Here is a 21554-nt window from a genome sequence, read left to right on the forward strand (position 1 = left end):
AGTTGTGTGCAAGTATTATTTGTTGTGTGTTACATGAAGATATTGATTGATTATGGCTGGACTGTAAAAGTGAGTTGTTCCCATGAAAGCATGTATTGTCTTCCAAGCGTTTAAGCCAAGCTGCCCAGACGAACTAAACAGCCAGACACTGTCTGCAGCTCAGGTTATATAGACATAACTGCAGTATTTGCTCCAATCAAAGATTAACTGCAGTAAATTTTCCATTGTTTTTTACTTTAGTGGCATGTGGAAGGGATTATTCCTACACATTTATTAAAAAGGGCAGATCATTGTTCTGCTGCATCCATCAGGACGGATCATGTAACACATGAGCTGAGGCAACTTCAGTGCCTGCACATTGTTATAATCTCTCACTTTGTCACAGTAATGTGTCTGAAATATGTGAAATGACCCTTCTGCAGAAATCTGACCTGCGCACACTGTAAGGCCAAAAGTATGTAGAAACGACCGTCCTCTTGCTTTTGTTTACTTTTTGGCCAAGTGCTGTTTTTTATGGTTTGGCTCCTGCGTTTCAATTACAGTAAATCTTAATTTTGCAACATTTTTTATGGTATTTTAGACACAAATTTACATCCAACTTTGTGGCAAACATTTATGGGAAGCATGAAACTGCTCTAGAGCACAAAGTGAGGTCCAATGAGAGTGTTTTTTTTTTTTTTGGAGTGGAGTTCTGGGTTTCCCTCCTCAGAAACCTGACCTCAACCACACCAAACAATGTTTGGATGAATTTGAATGCCGACTTCTTGCCTAACACAGTGCCCAATGTCACTAATGCTCCTGTGACTGAAAGGGGGGAAAATCCCAGTAGCCAGGTTTCCAGTTCTTTTGGAAATCTGTCCCAAGTAGAGAATGCTGGCTCGTACAGTCGCAGGTTAATGCTCATGGTCACAAGTCATATTCAGGGGTTTGATCATAGTATAAAATCAATATTGATTAATGATTTGATATAAGAAGTGAATATTGTACATTTATCCTACTGTTTCAAGTGAATTTCCGGTTTATATCAGTGTGAACAAACCATAATCCATAAATATCATGTGAACAACAAAGACATGAGTACCTGAGTACCTTCAACCATCTCTGTCACACCTCTTCTAAAACTTGTAATAGATTCCATATTACAGTTTTACCACATTTCACCATGGACGTAATATACTAGCAAAGTGATACAAAGGTCTCTAACTAATGTCTAAATCTAACTTTCATTGGGTGGCACAGCAAACAAAAAAAGGTCCTCTCACAGGGTTTTGTTTTGTGTCCTCTAAGACCTGTGTGGGCTGCGTCTGTCAGTGGCTTGTTTGGGTCTTTTTCCACCATGGCAGCACGATACTTGAACAAGTTCTGTAAATGTAAGCACACCAAGCAGCTTCTGTACACAAAGCCCCCATCGCCTGGTCCTAAAGCCCAGCCCGGCTCAGCGGCATGGCCACTTATGGTGGTGTGAGCATAAACAAACACCTGGGCCTCTCCCCTGTCACCAGAGCCCCACAATTAACACACACGCACACACTAAAACACACTGTCACAGCTGTTGCTTCTGGCACAGGTTATATAGACACAATTGGAGAGAACAGAGACCCTGGGATTATTGAACTGCAGCTGAGGGTCTCTCAGTCTAGTTTTATATAATTAATAAGATATCTGGTCCAAATCTAGAAGACACTTTATTAACAACGTTAACTTGTTGTATTGAGGCTCAAGTCTTCTACAGCGGCTGGAGGTTTGATTCAGGTTGTGGCCCTTTGCTGCACGTCTTCCCCGTCTCTCTCCACCTTTCATACTTAGTCTGTCCTGTCCAATAAATGTTCCCCATAAAGATATTTAAAATAAGAAAACTTGTTGGAATCATACTTGTGTAGTAATAGGCAACCTGCTGGCCCTAGCGTTCTCGAACATAGCACTAAATCACAAGAGTAGCAGGGAGTGTTTACACGCTAGAATCTGTTTGTCAGTGTTATCCCTGTTGAGTCCCGGCCAAGACGGCAGTAACAAACGCATTTATTCACAGATCAAACAAAACACCATAACCACTGCTGATTGTAATGAGTGGTGGGGAAAGAACACATGGCTTCAATTGCCTCCTCTCTGCTCCATCATCAAATCTCTACAATCTTAATTGGGACATTAGGCTTCTCTTTTTTCTCCCGTCTTTTTTTCCATCATGTCAGCTCTCTGTGACGTACGGCGTTAAGAAGGAATAACACCGACTTCAAAGCCACAATATCTGCTTTTTTTAATCGGACAGACTCGGTTAAAAAAGGGGGCCGATTGAGTACCTTCCATTTCCCCTTCGGGCCCCGGCCACTGTGCTGTTATCTTCTTCACGTCATCTGGCTGGACTGTAGGTAGATTACTGGAAACAGAAATAATGGCTCCTGTGTTTATCGTGGCTTGGGCACTGTCCGTTCAGGCTCTGAACCAAGAGTAATCTGTCAACCTGCTGAGTGGTTGAGTATAAATGTGGGAGTTAAACTGCAGCAGAGAGGAAGGCAGGCAGGCAGAGGCCAGTCAGAGCTTATTACATGGCTCGAAACATTAAGATAAGCAGCAGAGGTGAAGGAGAGGCGGCGGGGCTGTTCTCAGAAGAAGTCAGACAATGTTGCAATTTATACAGTATTTCCTATTGCAGCATAATTAACTTGATGGAGGTTCGTACTCACAGTTAGAATTCCAAGTTGTGTTTGTTTTAGAGTTTATGAGAACAGGAGTGTTTTTCACTCCAGAGACAGACTCCAGTTGACTGTTGGAAAACACAACACTATTTGTTTTTTAAGGATAAACCAAGAGAGCAAGTTTGACCTGTGATCTTTGTTTGGTTCTTGTTAAAAGTTGCATATAACTACCCATCAGATTATGTTTACATACTCATTTAAAACAAATAGTATAGTATCAATACAATCGGAATGAAGATTGATGCCATGTAAATTACATTCTGATTTCTCTAACTGAAAAGCACATTTGCAGGAAGTAGATATGGTATTTTCTGAAAGTAAAAATCAAATCAAATTATTAGCATACAGATGTCATTTGTAGGAGACATGGTTGAAACGAAAACACACACTGAGGAATGTAGGCATATCTCAGTGGACCAGATAAATTACTGTAACTGCAGAGCTAACCGCTGAAACTACGTGTAAGAGGTTTTTCTGTGATAAAAGCAAAGTCACTTGATACCTGACTGACAGATTCCTCCAGTGAAAATGGCCGACCCTCTTATTTATATTCTGTGCTGAAGGCTCAATGTCAGTAGCCGAGGTTATTCTGCTGCATTAGCAGAATAGGAAGAGTGTCTGCCAGTTCTTCAACTTTCATTAAAGTAAACCTTTTATGCCAAGCGCTGCTGCCTGCCCAGACCCCCCTGACAATAATGTACTAACTGTTCGCCCGCCAAACTATCAAACTATTTTATATTACACACCTGCTAGGCATTACACACGGTGGTTCGACCTGGCCGTGCAAACACAACAGAACTTCCTTTGTTGGGGCCTCAGGACCATTAGACGGGGCGGGAACAGCTCGAAAGTGTTCAAGAAACAATTTATCAGAAGGAGATAGACACACTAAAGGCCTTTGTGCTCCCTGTGACACCACGCTCTAACGGCAGGCATTTCCTGCTCCGCATAGGCAGGTTTTACAACATTTAGGGAGAGGTATTTTAATTGGAACCACCTACAGCCTGACAGTGGCCTCAGTCCGAGAAACATGGGATAGCTGTTGAGAGCAGCTCGGGAGGCTCCCGCTTGGTGTCACACGGGGAACTAACCAGTACACTGTAATAAACAATATTTATGGCTTGATTTGTAAACCAGTCAGTAAATGTGAATATTTTCATCTGTCTCTGAGGTTGTGGCTGCAGCAGTACGCCGTGTCTGTGGCTGTCAGCGCTCTGTCATATATCTCAAAGAGGCTGGGCTCCATTTCTAATGAGTTGTTTATACCGTCGTCAGTGCAGCAACTGTTTTGCATTTGTTTTGTATTCCCATTGCATTGTGATGATCTGTGCATCCATTAGATCATTAATGAGAGGTTGTTTTTTTCTGAAGCATCTGCAGAACATCTGTTTCATGTGGGGACAGCACAGTAGGAATCCCATTAGGTTTTTTCTTTTTTATTGACAACTTCAGCCGACTGGTTAGACATGAAAGACAGATGTAGCGAATGGCGTTGTTTTCAATTATTTGACACAACTTTACCGACATCAATGGCTTGCACATTTTGTTTTCTCCAAGCAAACACACATATGTACTATTCTGTAATTGTTCGCTCTCACTGTTCATTTGGATGTCTGGACTGGGTTTTAACTACCTGCCCTGCCAAACAACACCCGCTAGTTAAAATAATCCACATTATTACTTACACCAAACTTGCTCACAAGTTACATTTGATCTTATCCTACAAAATCTACAAAACATTCTTGCTTTTGATGGCAGCAGATGTTGTAAAACACATGTGGGTGCACATGTCAGAGCAGAGATCATGATAATATGTTGTTTTGGGATTTTAACTTTGTGTTTCAGTGTGGAGCCTCTAGCATAGAACATTTATATTTAGTCATTGAAATTGATTATAGCTGACATATAAATGTGGAGATGCAAAACAACATCAGCTGCAAATCTCTGAGTGTTACTACAGGGGATATCGTGTGCTATGCAGTGAAATGAGTGAACGTGTCCTCCCTTGCACTTTATCTCTAACACCCATCTTTTCTCCAGCTGTGGGAGACCATACATCAAACTGAGCCATGGGGAGGGCTCTATAGACAAGGGAGACAGGATACCACGGACAGGTACGCTGTCACTCTTTGTTCTTTCTCACATTACAACTACCGCCTCAGAGCAGCATGGGAAGAGTGTGGGCAAACAGCACATACAGTCTCACAGTGGTTCTCTCTACCTCTAACTGCATTCATTACATACTGATTTCATAGCTTAATATATACAACAGACAGAACAACCAATTTAAAGTACAGAATGTTTTTTTTTTCTGTGAGTTATTTCCTGAGAAAAAGGTGAAAATGATGAAAATCACCCCCCAAGTGAAAAAAGGATTCTTGGATCTGCCCCCTGATTCCCATCTGCAGCAAACATTAACGGGTTCTTCCCTGACCCATATCACATCCTTCCACCAAGGCTTGGGGAAATGTGTTCAGTTTTGTTTGTGTAAACTTCCTTAAAAACAAACACAAAGAAACAGAATCTGCTCTTCTGTTCTATAGTAAACAGATGCATAAAACCTAAAATTAACAAATTAGAGTTTTGTATTGGTGTTATAGTGAAAATTAATTAATTAATTTTAAAAAGGTATTTCCAATGTATTTTGCATTTCTGGATTTTTTTGGGGGTTTTGTCAGTAAAAGGTAAACAGTAGATTTTAGTCATGTATAGGGCACAGGGCAAGAAATTCTTCAATTCACCAATTTTCAGCAATTCGATCATTTTTGTAAATGTCCCAGTTTCACTGATGATACAGATGCACAGGTTATAAAACCATCCACATCTACCAAGATATGTTATGAGTGGGGGGCGTGGTAGCAATAATCAATTTGATCTAGTGTTAATGAACAGGAGCACTCATCATCTCTGAGACTTTCATTTTGTGGATAGCAGAAATTAACCAACTATAATAAACCAGGATTAGTGGAAAGTACCACAACTCAAAAAAAAACCTGCTGATGTGCTTCAGTTTAAAGAGATTTAAAAAGAGATTTTAAAGGGACTTTTTCCCTTCGGTGCTGTGACATCTCTGTTTTTCTTTTACCAGCAGAGGACCAAGTGGTTGCGTCATCAGACTATGACAGTACCCACGAAGCCAACCACAGTGATAGCAGCGATGTAGCACATACAGAGGAGGACACAGAGGAAGGAAAAAACCCTGCTCAGAATGTTATCCTCCATCCACTAATACCTCCAGAGGTACAGTGAGGCCGACTTCAGGCATATTAACAGTCTCTGATACACTGTAACTGTTTTTAAGAATAGCAAAAACATATATCATTTTTCCATCTTAACCACGTTTGTGATTTTGAACAGGACAAACCAATGTTGGCTCCAGAGCCACTAGTAATGGAGGACCTAGAGCCTCTGATGAGTCAGCTAAACAATTGGAACTTCCCCATCTTCAGCTTGATGGAGAAGACCAGTGGGAAATGTGGACGGATCCTCAGTCAGGTAAGTGCACCTGAGAGAATCAACCACTGATCTCAGAGGGAGGGGGAATATAGGGTTAGGAACCTGTCATGCTGAGTAATATTTTCATTTCCTGAATACTATCGTTACATCACGAGAATAAAGTCATAAATGAGAAAGTCACAATACTATAACAATAAAGATGTAATTTGAAGTGAAAAAAGTCATAAAATTGAAAAAAAGAGGGGCCGGGAAAAAAACATGTTTTGTGAAATAGGCTGCAAGAAGAGAACCCATGCTCACCACAATTCCACTTCTTCTGGATCCAAAGTCTAAGAAACCCCTTTGAACATCATACAGATGTAACCGATGATATCCTCACAGTCGTCCCGTCCCAAACATTTCCTCCTCCACTTCTGTGTGGTTCTTTCATCAGAATACATCAGTGTCTTGCACAAACTTATTACTTATGATTACTTGGTGCCGATGAGCCAAAAGATTAAATGTTTTTTTTGTGTGAAACTTACACTTGAGTATAACAAGATGCTCCACATTCCTCGTTTGAACACAGGCCACAGACTGATCTTTGAATATTCACCCTCTAAAACGACACGTAGCATAAAATACAACACATTTTTTTCAATTTAATTGGCCCTAATACATTGTTATTTATAAATAAATAGACAAATATATAATAAAGTATGTGTGTATACTATATACTATAATACTAAAACCAAATTCAAAGTCTTTGAAAACTTTTTATTCGTACCTGCTGGTGTTTGCAGACTCTGACACTGATTACTTTGTGTTTCAGGTCTCTTACAGGCTCTTTGAAGACACTGGCCTGTTTGAGACATTCAAGATTCCTGTAACAGAATTCATGAACTACTTCCACGCCCTCGAGAATGGTTACAGAGACATACCATGTAAGCCTCAACACCTCTTTCCTCTAATCTTTTTCATTTTTGCTCAGTTTATCTAGATCCTGTTTGCGGCTGTAGCAAACAAAACCAGCCACAAGAGGGAAACATCACACAGCGTTAGTGGCATGTGATGTATGGCAGCCTGTGTTTTTACAAGTAGCCCAACAGTGCGACCTGGTGGAGAAGGTTGCACACACTGAGCAGACTTGTTTTCTCTCCTGACCCAGATCACAACAGGGTCCATGCCACAGACGTGCTCCATGCAGTCTGGTACCTCACCACGCAGGCTGTGCCCGGTCTGCCCAGCCTCGTCACCGACCACAGCTCTGCCAGTGACTCAGGTGTGTGGACTAGTGACCTTGTGTCGACTGCTGGTGTGTATGTGAAACCATCAGGTCCAGAAAAGTGTGTTTGAAGTTGGTAATATCAATTAAGATGCCATATAAGAAGAATTGAGTGCCTTTTTATTTAACTTTTACTTAAAGCAACATATGACTGTGAGGGTTTTGTACAAGTAGGCTATTGTATTTAGATTACTTCTTTCTATGTGCCTGCAGCATCACTGTGAGCCACCTCCGTCATGACAGAGCATCAGACCTACAGGAGTGTGTGTTCTTATCCTACACACAGTTTTTCTTATCTCACACAGGCTTTTGGCTCTTGCATTTACGTACCAAACTCTATTTGAAGTCTAGAACAGCATGAAATTGAAGGCAGATTAGAGTTCCCTCTCACCCATATTTCCATAACCTCATTTGTATGCCTCACCGGGGCCATCCCTTTGATCCACATATAAGTGGATTTACATGCGTGTGCACAAGTGTGTGTGTATCTGTGTGTGTGTACATGTAAAGTACAGTATGTCAGTTTGTATAAATTCTGCCACCCTGCTCCTCACCCACATTGTCTGTCTTCCCCATGGCTAGACTCTGACAGCGGAATAACACACAGTCACATGGGCTTCCTGGTTTCAAAGACCTACACTGTGTCAGAAGACGGTTACGGCTGCATGTCAGGCCTCATACCTGCTCTGGAGCTCATGGCCCTTTATGTGGCCGCCGCGATGCACGACTACGACCACCCGGGGCGGACCAACGCATTCCTTGTGGCAACCAGCGCCCCGCAGGTACTCATGCACTGCATAAGCCTCTGAATTAGACGCAAGAATGTGAAATGTCATCTCTGAACTTACTGTCACACGCTTTTGGTTTTTGAAATTAAAAAAGTTGATCATTTGATTGGCATTTTTCCTCCAGTATGTGTACTTCTGGCAAAAAAGTCAGCCTTTGACAGTGTAATTGAACAATCACCAATAAGAGTCACGCTTCATTGCTTGTGACAGATGTTGAGGTGTCATACTTTGGACTTTTTGGATGAAGATTTTTTTGTCTCAGCATATTTCATTTCTATCTTAGCATGGTAACATTAATGTTATATAAAATACAGTTCTGCATCCAACGTTTTACTTAATAGTTTAAAGTATACATTAAAAGTATACTAAAGGTTGACTAAAAGTAAAAATGCGAATTATGTATCGAAGCCCGTAATATACAATAATGCATTTTACATTTTATACACATCAGTGGTTTCCAAACTAGGGGTCTGGAGCCCTGGGGGTCACGAGACACAGAGGGAGGGTCAGGAGATGGTTTCCAGAAATCAAATACAATTTGAAACAATTCTAAATAACATATTTTAGCTAAAATTCCAAAAACTATCAAACTAACAATACTTTTCTCTGTTTGCGATGGATTGATGGATTATTTATATACAGTATAAACATGTTTGCACTGTTTATGGTAGATGTGAAGTGTTTGCGTGTGTTCACAGGCAGTGCTCTACAATGATCGATCCGTTCTGGAAAACCACCACGCTGCCTCAGCCTGGAACCTCTTCATGTCGAGGCCAGAGTACAACTTCCTCGTCAACTTGGACCATGTGGCATTCAAGCGTTTCCGTTTCCTGGTGATTGAGGCCATACTGGCCACTGATCTGAAGAAGCACTTTGACTTCCTTGCTGAGTTCAATGCCAAGGTAAATTAAATATTGAAAATATATGATTTTTTATATCTGGAGGGTTTATGGATTAAATCCCTTAAAATGTATAGGCTATTGAACAAAATCATTACTCTAAAAATGTATATGATTCTTTATTTACCTTTTTAATGATGATTTTAAGCCAATGCCAACACTAAGTTATGAATCCCTGTCCTTAGATATAAAGTCAAAATGTTATGGATGAATAATACCAATTGAATTTGCTGTTAACATTACATTGTTAGTGTTCATGGCTTGTTGAATTACATTTATCCCTCAGTTATTTTAATGTTAGAAAGTGATTCACTGAAATAACTTTTTTTTCAAAGGAACAGGATTGTTTGTGCATAGCATTGCATCACTTGCAATATATTCAGCACACAAAGCTCCCCGCAGCTTTTCAATAACTTGTGTCTGTGCAGACAGAAAGTTGGCTTTGGATTTGAGTGTGTCTGGTTTTTCCATTTTGAATACTAGTACAGTGGTGGTGCTTGATGGCCAAGGCCTGTCAGCTAGCATTGAGCTCGCTGGCTTGGCAGCTAAAGTAATGTTTCTCACTGTAGTGCGTCCCACTCTGCTCTTCCTGGAATTAAATAATGCTTTCCGTGAAGTAGTTAGGATCTCCTCAATTTCCACAATTATATTAGCATCACAAAAACTCTGAGAATCAGTGTTCATCCTTCTGAAGCTCATTAGGCTTAATTAGAAATAATAAATTAATCTGAACTTTATGTAGATTAAAGCAAGCTTTAACATAAATGTGTGAATGCGGCCATGTCCCTTGAAATCAGTTGATAATCTAAGATTTGACTGATTTAATCCAGAGAATATCATACTTATATATTACAGAAGCTGGGAGTGGTTGTTTTCTCTATAAGAGAAAGCACATTTCATGCATGTATGAACTCTCTAGATAACCTGCTAATAAATCCTGTCTATCTGTCTGTCTGTCCATACGTCCGTCTGTTCGTACGTTCTTTGTCTGTTCTTGACAACCACTCACCCAATTGACATCATATTTGTTAGGCTACCAGGAAGTGCAGTTTCAGTGTTTTTTGTTGAGCGGTTGTTAGAACCCATCAGAACCCCTTATTTATTTTAAACTGCACTTGCTGTGCACAACTGTGACCTCATCTGTAACAAAATCACAAAATGTACCTAGTGACAACACAGTATGTTGCTTTAGGAGCCAGAACCCATTAAAGGGAGCATATATAAAATGAAAAATATGGGTCCCAATGCTGAACCCAGTGGAACTCCATCAGTAACCTTCATGGAAGAGCGATTCTTAACATGAACACACTGGATTCTTGGTGCCAATCAAATGTTCCAATATTTGTAATAAAAATGTTTTGATTGATAGTGTCCAATGCAACAGTAAGATCTAACAAGACAAGTATAGAGACAAGTCCATAGTACGAGGCCGTGTAAAAATCATTACTGTCTTTGATCAGGGCTGTCCAGTCAATTCTAAGGCCATTGTACTGGACAATATGTCTGTCTGTCTTTCAACTTTCTTGACATTCTCATCCAGTTGACGTCAGACTATGTTGAGTACCAGGAAGTGCAATGTCGTTTGTTTTTTTTGTTTAGCGCACCAACCCTTACCCCTTATTTATCTTAAACTGCACTTTCTGTGCACAAATGTGAAATCATCAGTATCACCTATCACTTTAAGAGTTAGAACCCATTACCCCAATACCAAATCTTTAATCATAATCAATTGTATCACAGTTACGTAACATCCACAACCTGACATGTTTGAATATGTTCAATGTCAACATTTCTATTTGTCGAACCATCAGGTGGGTGACGATCCATCTACAGGTATCGATTGGTCCAATGAGAATGACAGGTTGTTGGTGTGCCAGATGTGCATTAAACTGGCTGACATCAACGGACCTCTGAAGTGCAAGGATCTGCATCTGCAGTGGACAGAGGGCATTGTCAACGAATTCTATGAGCAGGTCTGTGAATCATAAACTAAGACCTTGTCTGTTTTTTGCTAAACTGAATATCAGTGCACTGTCATGTTTGTATGCAGAGGAAAATCTGTATTTCTATAAGGTTAATTATTCCTTTGTGAGAATTCTAGTGTTTTTGAAGCCAAAAACAAAGTCTTTATCTTTTTGATTTTATTTAGATTTTATGTTAAATATAAATAATTTCTTCCAGCTACTCCCATTTCCACATCAGTAAAGCTATGGCAAGAATAATTTAACACGTAGTAGATAAATAAACAATGATATTCCATCTATTTAAATAATTCAAAAAAGACTCCTTTATCTCCACTTGTGACGTTCCCCTAAGAATTGATACTATACTATACATCTTGTCAACCTCACTGCTGACTTGTGACCCATTTTATTTTGAAATCTTTCAGGTTCCCTAAACAAGAAAAAATGTTACATAAAAACATTATATATGGGCACAATATGAAGGCATGAGAGCTGCAGAGTAGACATCTTGAGGCCACAATTACACCCCCCAAATGTGTCTTTAACAGCTAGACAAATGGTCCGTTACAAATACATAATGATTCAATTTGTTGAAATGTTACAAAGAACTAAAGAATTTAGAAGTAATTAATCAAAAATAGTTTTTTTTGGATATCATATGCGTGATGATAATTTGTCTGGTGCTTACTGATAGTATTAACTAAAGTAAGCATGTATTGGTCCCAGCACTGAGCCCTGTGGAACTCCATGACCTACCTTTGTGTCCAAGAGCATTTGTTAACATGAGCAAACTGTAATCTACCTTGTCTGGTGCAGTTCCTTTAATCCCGATCAAATGTTCCAATGTCAGTTATAAAATGTTTGTGATTAATGGTGTCAAATGACGCAGAAACATCTAACCAGACAAGTTTAGAGAAAAGTCCAAAGTACGAAGCTGTGTCAAAATCATTGGTACATTGGTACTTTATCAGAGCAGTTCAGTCAGTTCTAAGGCCACTGTTCAGGATAATAACTTTTAATCAATAAGATCAGCAACTTGTGTGGGATTAAAGTTGAGATAGCTTCCCTGTATTCATTCTTAAACCAAATCTAATTATTTCCTTTAATTTGGTCACAGTTCTGACAGACAATTCACATTTACTCCCTTTTTTTTAATTTAATCTCTCCAACATACGCAGGTGTAATTGTAGTTCTCCCTACCTCCCTCTCTAAATACCAATAATAATGAGCGAATCTATATCTCATCACCTCATCAATAAAGAAAGCGTTCAGGAACCCTTTGATGTCCTATGCTGGAATATTTATTGAGCTTGGCCAAGTAGAAAATCAGAATTCATCCATACAACATCTGTGCATGATGCTCTCTCATATTCTGTAGTCTGCTTTCCTGCAGTCACACTTTAAACCCCAACAGATCATTTAATCTATGGGTGTGCTTGTTCCTAAACAATCAAATGTATTTTCTAGTTATGGAGACAGTAGTGCGTGCTTACGCAGTCTCATATCTGTGATGTCTAGGGAGTAAAGGCTTTGACCTTCGCCAAGCTCTCGCACTTCCCAAACACAACAGCCTATTGCACTCTGCCCCAGAGAGGACAAGAGACAGTGTCTATGAAAATTCCATTACATCTTCAACAAATGCATTTATTGTCAGTATAATAACATCATGTTTAGCCTCATTTTAGATAAACAGTGCAGCTGTAACAAACAGAATTGAGTAAAGCTTTCAGCCTAATTCCACATCCAGTGACCTTTGTTACAATACGTCACTAAATGGCTGCTAATCTCTGCTAATTGCCTCTGGGTGAAGCACAGAATGCTCAGGCCCTTATTTACCATTTACTTCAGCTACACAGCCAGCTTGTTACAAGACTCTGAGGTCTATGGGATGAGACATACATAGTCGGAGCCTCACAGGAGAAATGCTCTTCAGGAACAATAGTTTTAGTGCTGCAAAATGTGTTGACGCAAGCAGGGTGCCCAGGCAACTGTCATTGAGGTGGAGCAGACTCTGATTACACCGACAGTCTTGAGAGACCAACGACCATGGAAAAAAGCAGCAAAGCAATACAGCATACATGTTGCAGCATGTATGGAAAGCAAATACAGACAAGCACTTGATGTAAAGGATTAACTTTCAAAACACAACCTTGTAATGCCTCTGAATTGTTCAGGATGTATTCGTGGTGCCAGATGGACCTCGTCCCCTTTATTTCTGTTCACCTGTCAGAAATACCATCAAATTGCAAATCTGTCTGAAATCCCATCCATTGAAGACTTTCAATGTCCTTTACATTAGCAGCTCAATGCAGGAACAGAGTCATTGTACCATACAGTGTAGGGGACTGGCACTTGCAGTCAGTCACCAAGGCAACCAGGAAACCTTGCTGTAGCTGTTGCTCATTTCCATCCATTTGGACATCACAGACCGTGGACACAGGCGCTTTTGACTCGTTTGCAACGCGAGCGTGTCTTAACCGTAAATTTATTTGTGAGAGTAACACTTAATAACACAGGCCCTTTTTTTAATTGCCTGGAAAATAATTGAGACGTAAATCTGTCACAGGTTCCTGTAAAGGATGTGTAATTGTAGACTAAATACAGGGAAATGGAAACAGCGTTCTAAGTTAATTAACTCCAAGTCTAGCTGAACGCAAAGTACTGAGTCATTTATTCAGTGCACAGCAGGTACAAAAGCACATTTGTCTACAGGTGTGCATACAATTAAACATATAGAGAATTGGAATAATAGATCAGATTATGAATAAATAAATGAGTATGTGAGTGTGATGGCTTTTTCTTGGAACCAATCAGGAAATTACAGACATCTCAAAGTCTTCCCAAGGTTTTATGTAAAATAAATGTTCCCTGACTTCGCCACGTGGATTCTGTGTAATGATTAATGCTATAGCAAATGTCAATGGGGTTATCGTAGCAGGTCGTTCTTCACCTTGGTTTAATTCATTTACTGTAAGTCTCTGCACCTCCTTGTTATTATCTCTGGGGCAGGTAGGTCAGGGCTCGGAGCACAGGCCGAGCAATGAAGTCTAAGGAAAGGCAAAGTTATTTGTACAGTGCCATTCAGACACAAGGTAATTTAGAGGGTTTTATAAAGACATGGAAAAACATTAAAATTACAATTCAAAGTGCTGTAGTGTACAACAATAATTTGAATGAAAACTAGCATTTTAAAATGTTCATTTAAAAGACAAGGAAAGCAAAAGCAAAAGCAGGAAAATACAAAGTTGAAGACTGAAAGAGGTTTGGCATCCCATCACTTGGCAGCAGAGGTGGAGGTAGTACTCAAATATTTTACTCAAGTAAAAGTACAAATAAATGAACAAAAAGTTCTTAAATGATAAGTACTACATGAACTACTACCTGTGTAAAAGTAACTTAGTACTTACTTTTAAATATACTTGATATACCCTCAAGCGACAGTCCCTGGGGAAACAACAGAGTTTTTTCGATTGGGGGCTCTGCAAACAGTGCTGCAAAATGTGTTGTATCCATCTATCCATCCATCCATCCATCCATCCATTGATCTATCCATCCATCCATCCATCCACTGATCTATCCATCCATCCATCCATCCATCCATCCATCCATCCGTCCATCAATGCTACATGATTATGGCTGAGTCTCAGCAAATGTATCTTGGATGATTCTTCACCGGGGGTGCTGCTCCTGCAGGACACGGAGTTTAATGCCCGCCTGCTCTGATCAAATGAATTGATCAATTCCTCTCTTATAATTGATCACTTTTAAAAACTAAAATTAAAACAATGTGAATACAAAGCATTACAAAAGTGGAGTAGAATGATGTCAGATATTGAGTAAAAGTGGAAAGTGCCTGAAAATATATCTATTGAAGTAAAATACAGATACATGAATATTTTAAGTAAAGTAACTAAGTAAATTTCCTCTGTGAAATCAGACCTCTGCTTGGCAGCTGAGGTGTAATCATTGATTAGTTATAGACTGAAAATAAATATGACTTATATAGTATTATGACGTAGCGCCTCAGCGCCCTGTGTTGACAAGCCATCACTGCATTTAGCTGGTGTTTAATTTGCACTAATGTGTCTAATGCTTTATTTAGGGAGATGAGGAGTCCAGTCTGGGCCTTCCTGTCAGCCCCTTCATGGACAGAGCAGCACCACAGTTGGCCAAACTCCAGGAATCGTTCATCACGCACATCGTGGGACCGCTGTGCAACTCATACAACTCAGCCAGCCTCATGCCTGGACGATGGGTGGAACCCAACCCAGAGGCAGAGGAGCCAGAGATGGAGAATGATGAGGAGGATGAAGAGGATACTGCAGAAGAAGACACATCCACCAGCTCAGAAGCATCACGTAAGCACTGCGGTCTGAAACCAAACCTAGAATGCCTGGTTCTATATTAATTTCTCTGCTATTGCCATATAAATAGAAAACAAATAGATGTTATGGTTTTGATCATACGATCTAATTATCAGTACTGCAGGACATTCACAAACTGATAACAACTTTAGTCACTGAACATGAAACATGTTTTGTTAACTTAGAAACATTGCAGTTTCAAATTTTATGTTTCTAAAGTAAAGCAAAATGTTCAACCTTTTATAGAATGCCACTGGACAAGTTTGAAGTGACATGATGTATGTATTTGAGTAATATGTATATCATTTTTTATAATGAATGAGCAATTCTCACAATCAATAAGGGTCAAAAGAAACGTTAAAACACATTGCTAAATTTTCAATTATTGGCTGTTTTATCCTGTCCTATTTAAGCTTAACCTGCTATTTATATTTAATTTATTGGTTTTCTTATTTGGTTTCATCATAAATATATTGCAACATAAAACAGCTCGATGCACGTATGATAAATATGACTAAATTGATAATTGGCTGCTGTTGTACATTCATTTTAAGATGAATGAACTTAGTTTTGGGTTTTTTCGGTTTTTGCAGAGAAAGCAGCTCCAAAGAAAAGGATGAACGTCTTCTGTCAGATCACCCAGCACCTGCTGGAGAACCATGAGATGTGGAAGAAGGTGATTGAAGAGGAGACCCAGAAACAAGGCCAAGGAGCAGAATCTGTCCATTTAAACAATGTAGCTGAGCCTATTCTGGCTATTCATGAGGAGGAAGAGGAGCCAGGCAGCAGAGAGGAGCTGCTGGAAGGAGAGGATCCTGAGGAGGAAGTGGAGGAGGCAGAGTGGCCCGTGTCTCCTCAGGAAGAATCTAAACCTCCAGAGGAACTACAAGAGGGGGAGCTGCAGTGAAAAAAGCCCATGGGAAAAAGGGCGTCAGGGCAAGGACGTGAAAAAAGTATTTCTTTGTTTCTTATCCTATCAACTGACTCCTGTTCTTGCCAGCACATCACTTAGACACAACACTGTAGATGTTTTTGAAATGTGTGCCTATACAGAGAAAAACAGGGTGGGAAAAATTTGTGCTTTACACGTTTTATCTAAATATCCAAAACATTTAAAGGAGCTTTCCATATTGCAATACGGGATTCTTCGTGTACTTTGGGATACAGACTCTTTTGCTACTGTCAAGAGAAGAGGAAGACTGCTTGCACAGACCTCAACCCATTGTGGTAACACAGGACTGCAGACATTTGCTGCCAATTTATAAATAATTATTTTCAGAATGCAATTATTATATAGACATCACAGTTACCTGTAGTTGTGTTTCAATTTTAGCGAAGGTTTTTGAGGTCTCACATGGGCCATAATATGTTTTTTTTCTATGTATGGATCATAAAGGGAGTCAATCAAATGAGGAACATTGGTGTATCTTTCTTCCTTTCAACTTCTGCCAAAATGAATCATTCACCTGCGCATTGTTGCATCAAACACAAATACTCATCACTCATTTTATGTTTTACAGTTGTTGCCAAATTAAGTACTTTATATCATTCAGTGTAGCCATATAAGTTTAAGGAGGAAATCTTCAGGCTCCTCACACTGTCTGTGTGTTTGCGTGTGTGCGAGTGGGTCTTCGCTTAAACTGATGCGCTCATGTGCACAAATTCTTCTGCAGAGGACGTAGATGAAGTCAGCAGATTACCTCTTATTTGTGCCACCTCTGGTCTGCAGTCCCAGGGAAAACATAACGATCACTGAAGATGCTGCACTGACAAAGCAACACTGAGTTGCTGGAAATGAATCTGTGCTGACAAAAGACACAAAAACAGAACATACAATAATAGTACTATAGTGTTAGGAGGAAATTAAAGGGGAAAACAACAACACAGGTAATCATGTATGAACAATATATAATGTGGAGCCAGAAAGCCTAATCTATTTAACACTCAGAGGGCATATACTTCCGCCAAGGTCTAACAGTCCCCTTAATAAGCCACATTTAATTTCTCTAGATCCAGATTTTTATTTGGATTTGCACCAAATTTCACACACTCCTCAATATGCCTGATTGTTCTCATCAAGATCCATGAATTATTCTCAGATAAATCAATGAAAATGTTGAAAAACACCCAATGTCACAATGTTAAAGTAAGTGAAAAAACTGCTCTGAATCAGCCTCCTGACCTGGAACACCAAAATGTATCGTGTCCTCCCCTGACCTTTGCTACGTCCTTTTACCAAGTTTAGTGGAAGTGTTTGTATAATCCTGATAACTAACAGACAAACAAACACAGGTGAAAATATAAACTCCTTGGCGGAGGTAAAAAAATTCTATAATCTTTGGATTCTTTAAAAAGACAACAGGTAGACTATTGTTCTTTTGTGTTTTCAGTACATGTTGGCCCTGCTCAGTTTGCCGGCTCAGTGTGCTGTATTATGCTCTAAACTTACTGGTCATGTAAACATCTTGCAAATGATGCTGACCTCTTACCCTCAGGAAACCCTCAACTGTAGAAAGTATCACTTGCGAGGACAGTAAGTAAAAAACAAACAGGGACAGTAGGTTACTTTCATATAATAGTAATAATAATAATAATAAATCTTCTGCTTTGACTTTTATAACTACTTTGCAGAGTTGTAGTTTATCTTCCTGAACTCCTCTTCCAGCACCTCAGGGAGATCTTCATTCTCTCAGAGTTTAGAGCAGACAGAGACTTCAGAGTGCATCATGCAGTGAGGAAAATATTCTGTTAAATTGTTTGGGTTAGGTTAGTAAGGGTTGACAAAAGATCAAGCTATGTTGGCAAGTATTCAACATCAGGTGACCTGTCCTCAGAATATTCATGGGAGCCAAAACAAGCCTCTGAAGCTTTAGCTTTTAGATATTGGGAGAAAAGTTATGAGGTACTGGCCATTATAACAGTGACGACTGGTGTATGTGTTATTTTTGTGTCAATTTTGCACTTTGAAATGTCAAACTTGTCATTTGGAATATTTTGTCACTCATGCTTCCTCCTTGTTAATTTTGCTCCACATTGGCCCTGAAATATTGGTTTATGATTTTTTTCATGATGAAAAAGCCTGCATTAGTAGCACAATGACTACATTATGTTTATACATGTATAATGCAAATCTTTGGGACATTGTTTTCTTATTGCTTCATAATCGCTAAGGTTTTTATAGACAGGTAGAGAGAATCTTAGTTTTAGTCACCCCAGGCATTTAACTGTAGAAATTCGAAAAATATAAAGCAAAGAGAAATTGTTTTCTAAGAATTTCCAAAGGACACAAAAGCATTTTTAACCCCCAACACCGTTCATGAGATGAGAGTAAATGTGACTTGACATAACGACAGCTTAATGATCAGGGACTTGATGCATGAAAAACAGTTTCATCTGTAAAGCTCATTCACATAACAGCCCCATGAGGTACATACCTTACATGAGGTAAACCAGTTACATGTGCAACTGCACATTGGCGCAGAATGTCTCAGAATATACCACTTTCCTTTAATAATTCACATGTAAACAGAAAATGTGCAGGAGAGACCCATGAAAAGAGTTTGTGTGTAATTAGTAACGTGCTCCACACTGAGTTGTCGAATCAGCTAACGGTCACATACAAGTGCAGCGAGGCAACATGTAATGAATTATCCACTTCTCATGACCTATATACACAACACATGTGGCTCATGAGATGCAAGCCACATCTCTGTATGGGTTGGTAACTCATACTGTAACGTGGCTTTCTATCTTAAACGTATTTCTCTAAACTAAAAAAAGCAGAGCCATTAATATCAAACATCAATCAATCAGATTTTATTTGTACAGCCCGTATTCACAAATCACAATTTGTCTCATAGGGCTTACAACAATTTACAATTTGATATGATACGATAGAGCTTTCCTGTGATTAAAATAACATTGTAAGACACGAGTGTAGAACATCATGTCTTTGTGTCCTGTGTTAGCATTCCATCTTACCACATAATATTCCCGTCTGGGGGTGAGTAGCACACTACATCCATTATGACCCATTTACTGCTGCCTTCACTCCTCCACAGTCTGTGTCTGGCTGCAGAGGGGGAGGAGGAGGAACTCAGCCTCCTGCAGTTCAGGCCCCACAAGTTGATGGTAATTGGGTGACCCAGTGATTAGAAAGGCATTAGACAGAGAGTCATTAGCCACAACCCAGATATCAGAGCAGAATTGTCAAAGGCCACTGAATCGAACAAGCTTAATTTTAGTTTGGCTTCTAATGATGGTAATCACGTCATCCATTGTGTTTTGTATACAACCTTCCTGTTGTTTTCTGTATGTCGCCTGCTCTTCATGCCTAATGAGACATCGGTCATGTTTTCCTCAGCTACATGAAAGATATCAGTGATATTTTATCTGAAAACTACTGGATTGTATCACTCCTTGGGATTTTCTGCAGAAGTGACCAAGAATTAGAAAAAAACACGCCACAAGTTAAACTCCTACATAAAACTTGTGTGTTTAATGTTTATATTTATGTATAAGTTTAACTTTATTTAATCAAATCCCTCTCAAATTATTTGATTTATTCACACTGACTCAACATGATAGAAAGTGCTTCATCAAATGTGATCTCCATTGGACTTGTATAATAAAGTTACCTGGAAATTTAATTGAAGTACATTAAGTCATCGGTTAGGTATAATTCTTTTTTGAGTGTAATATTCTTTGGGATAATGCAGCTTCCATTTCTAGTTTCCCTCTCAGCTCCTGCTTTGTGAATGTATACAGTTTGTGTGTGTGAGGGAGAGTTGGAGAGTGTGTTTGCGTCTATTTGAATTCTTCCATTGGCCTCTTTAATGTGACATGGCCCGTTATTTGATCAATTGTACTGTTGAGAAGTGAGGGATGCAGTAAGCGATTCCTCTGTTCTTCTCTCCGATGACATTGGGATTCACACTCGGCCGTGTAGCACATTTGTCCTTGGGCTTCCTCTCACTTAGCAGATCCTCGCCAACAAATTCTCCACGAAACATCTTTAATTCATCATCTTTAAAGGTGATGGGGTTCTGTTTGTTTTGTTAATTTCTTCATCATCATATTTGTTGTTTTAACGATGCATGCATTGTGCCCCAATCACATCAGCCTAAAGTCAATACTGATATCAGTTTTGATAGTGTGTTTTTTATGTCTTAATTGGTTTTATTTCATTGTCATACTTATTCCACAGTTGTAGCATAATTGTAACCATGGGAACCAAACAAGCTTTACAATTATGTAAACAAAAATAAGTATTTTTATATAGTTGACACATGGTTAAATAATGAATTGCTTTCTTCTCACTAGTACCTTGCACTTACCACATGTACTAATACTTACACGAGAAAGAATACGTCCAAATACATAGTATTTGTGAAAGTAAAATAGTAATTAATCTTCTTGCAGGTTGATGCTCCATTTTGTACAATACACATATATGCTGTACAGTAAAGAAATTTTAAAACTACAAAAACTCTTTTAGATATACATTATTTATTTTTACCATTTTGTAATTTAGACACTATACTGTAGCTGCAATGTTGCCAGACTTACTGGAAGTGCCTATATTGGTGTTATGTATCATACAGTGAATATATTTGAAGATCATTAGAAGTTGTCACAAACTGAACCATGTGGATGTTGTAATGTGAATACATTGAATTATAAGACTATAATTTCTGTGGTATCCCTGTGTCTGAGTTGTTTTATTCTTTTTTTATTTATATGTGGATTCTCCTTCATATTGACGAAGATAATGATGTATCAGGTTCCATATACTTGAATTTTAGTCTTGAACCATTTCCTCAGGATAAGTGTATATACAGTGTTTAAAGGCTTTTTTTTAATGAAAAGTTAGTTTTCTTTAATTCTTGTAAACATGTCAAATAGCTGAAATAACACACAATAACAGCTTCCTTAGCTGTTGTTAATGCTAAAATACATTTGGCTTTTTGAGACCCAAACAATCAAGATCGACAACCTAATTAAACATTATTTAAATGCATCAAATTTTTAGCTAAATGATCATTTATAATGTAATATTAATAGATTAGTCCCCCTAACATGTCCACCCATGTTACATTCAGTTGGAAGGTATGACTATAAGATGAT

General features: G+C 39.0%; 1 protein-coding gene across 4 annotated transcripts in view; it reads left to right on the forward strand.

Moving 5' to 3' along the window:
- Positions 1 to 21122, forward strand: part of LOC109624189 (cGMP-inhibited 3',5'-cyclic phosphodiesterase 3A) — a 78175-nt gene extending 57053 nt beyond the window's left edge. For 2 of the 4 annotated variants that reach the window (XM_020078709.2, XM_069528557.1), the window contains 10 exons: positions 4734 to 4807; positions 5782 to 5933; positions 6051 to 6188; positions 6961 to 7072; positions 7297 to 7410; positions 7996 to 8195; positions 8900 to 9103; positions 10912 to 11073; positions 15167 to 15422; positions 16022 to 21122. In XM_020078709.2, coding sequence (XP_019934268.2) covers positions 4734 to 4807; positions 5782 to 5933; positions 6051 to 6188; positions 6961 to 7072; positions 7297 to 7410; positions 7996 to 8195; positions 8900 to 9103; positions 10912 to 11073; positions 15167 to 15422; positions 16022 to 16335 — 1726 coding nt within the window. In that variant the 3' untranslated portion in view covers positions 16336 to 21122. The remainder of the gene's footprint in view (positions 1 to 4733; positions 4808 to 5781; positions 5934 to 6050; positions 6189 to 6960; positions 7073 to 7296; positions 7411 to 7995; positions 8196 to 8899; positions 9104 to 10911; positions 11074 to 15166; positions 15423 to 16021) is intronic. The other 2 variants (XM_069528556.1, XM_069528558.1) reach the window with 1 other exon arrangement.
- The last annotated feature ends 432 nt before the right edge of the window (positions 21123 to 21554 follow it).

The sequence above is a fragment of the Paralichthys olivaceus genome, chromosome 7 (genome assembly GCF_024713975.1).
Source record: "Paralichthys olivaceus isolate ysfri-2021 chromosome 7, ASM2471397v2, whole genome shotgun sequence".
Taxonomy (NCBI): Eukaryota; Metazoa; Chordata; class Actinopteri; order Pleuronectiformes; family Paralichthyidae; genus Paralichthys; species Paralichthys olivaceus.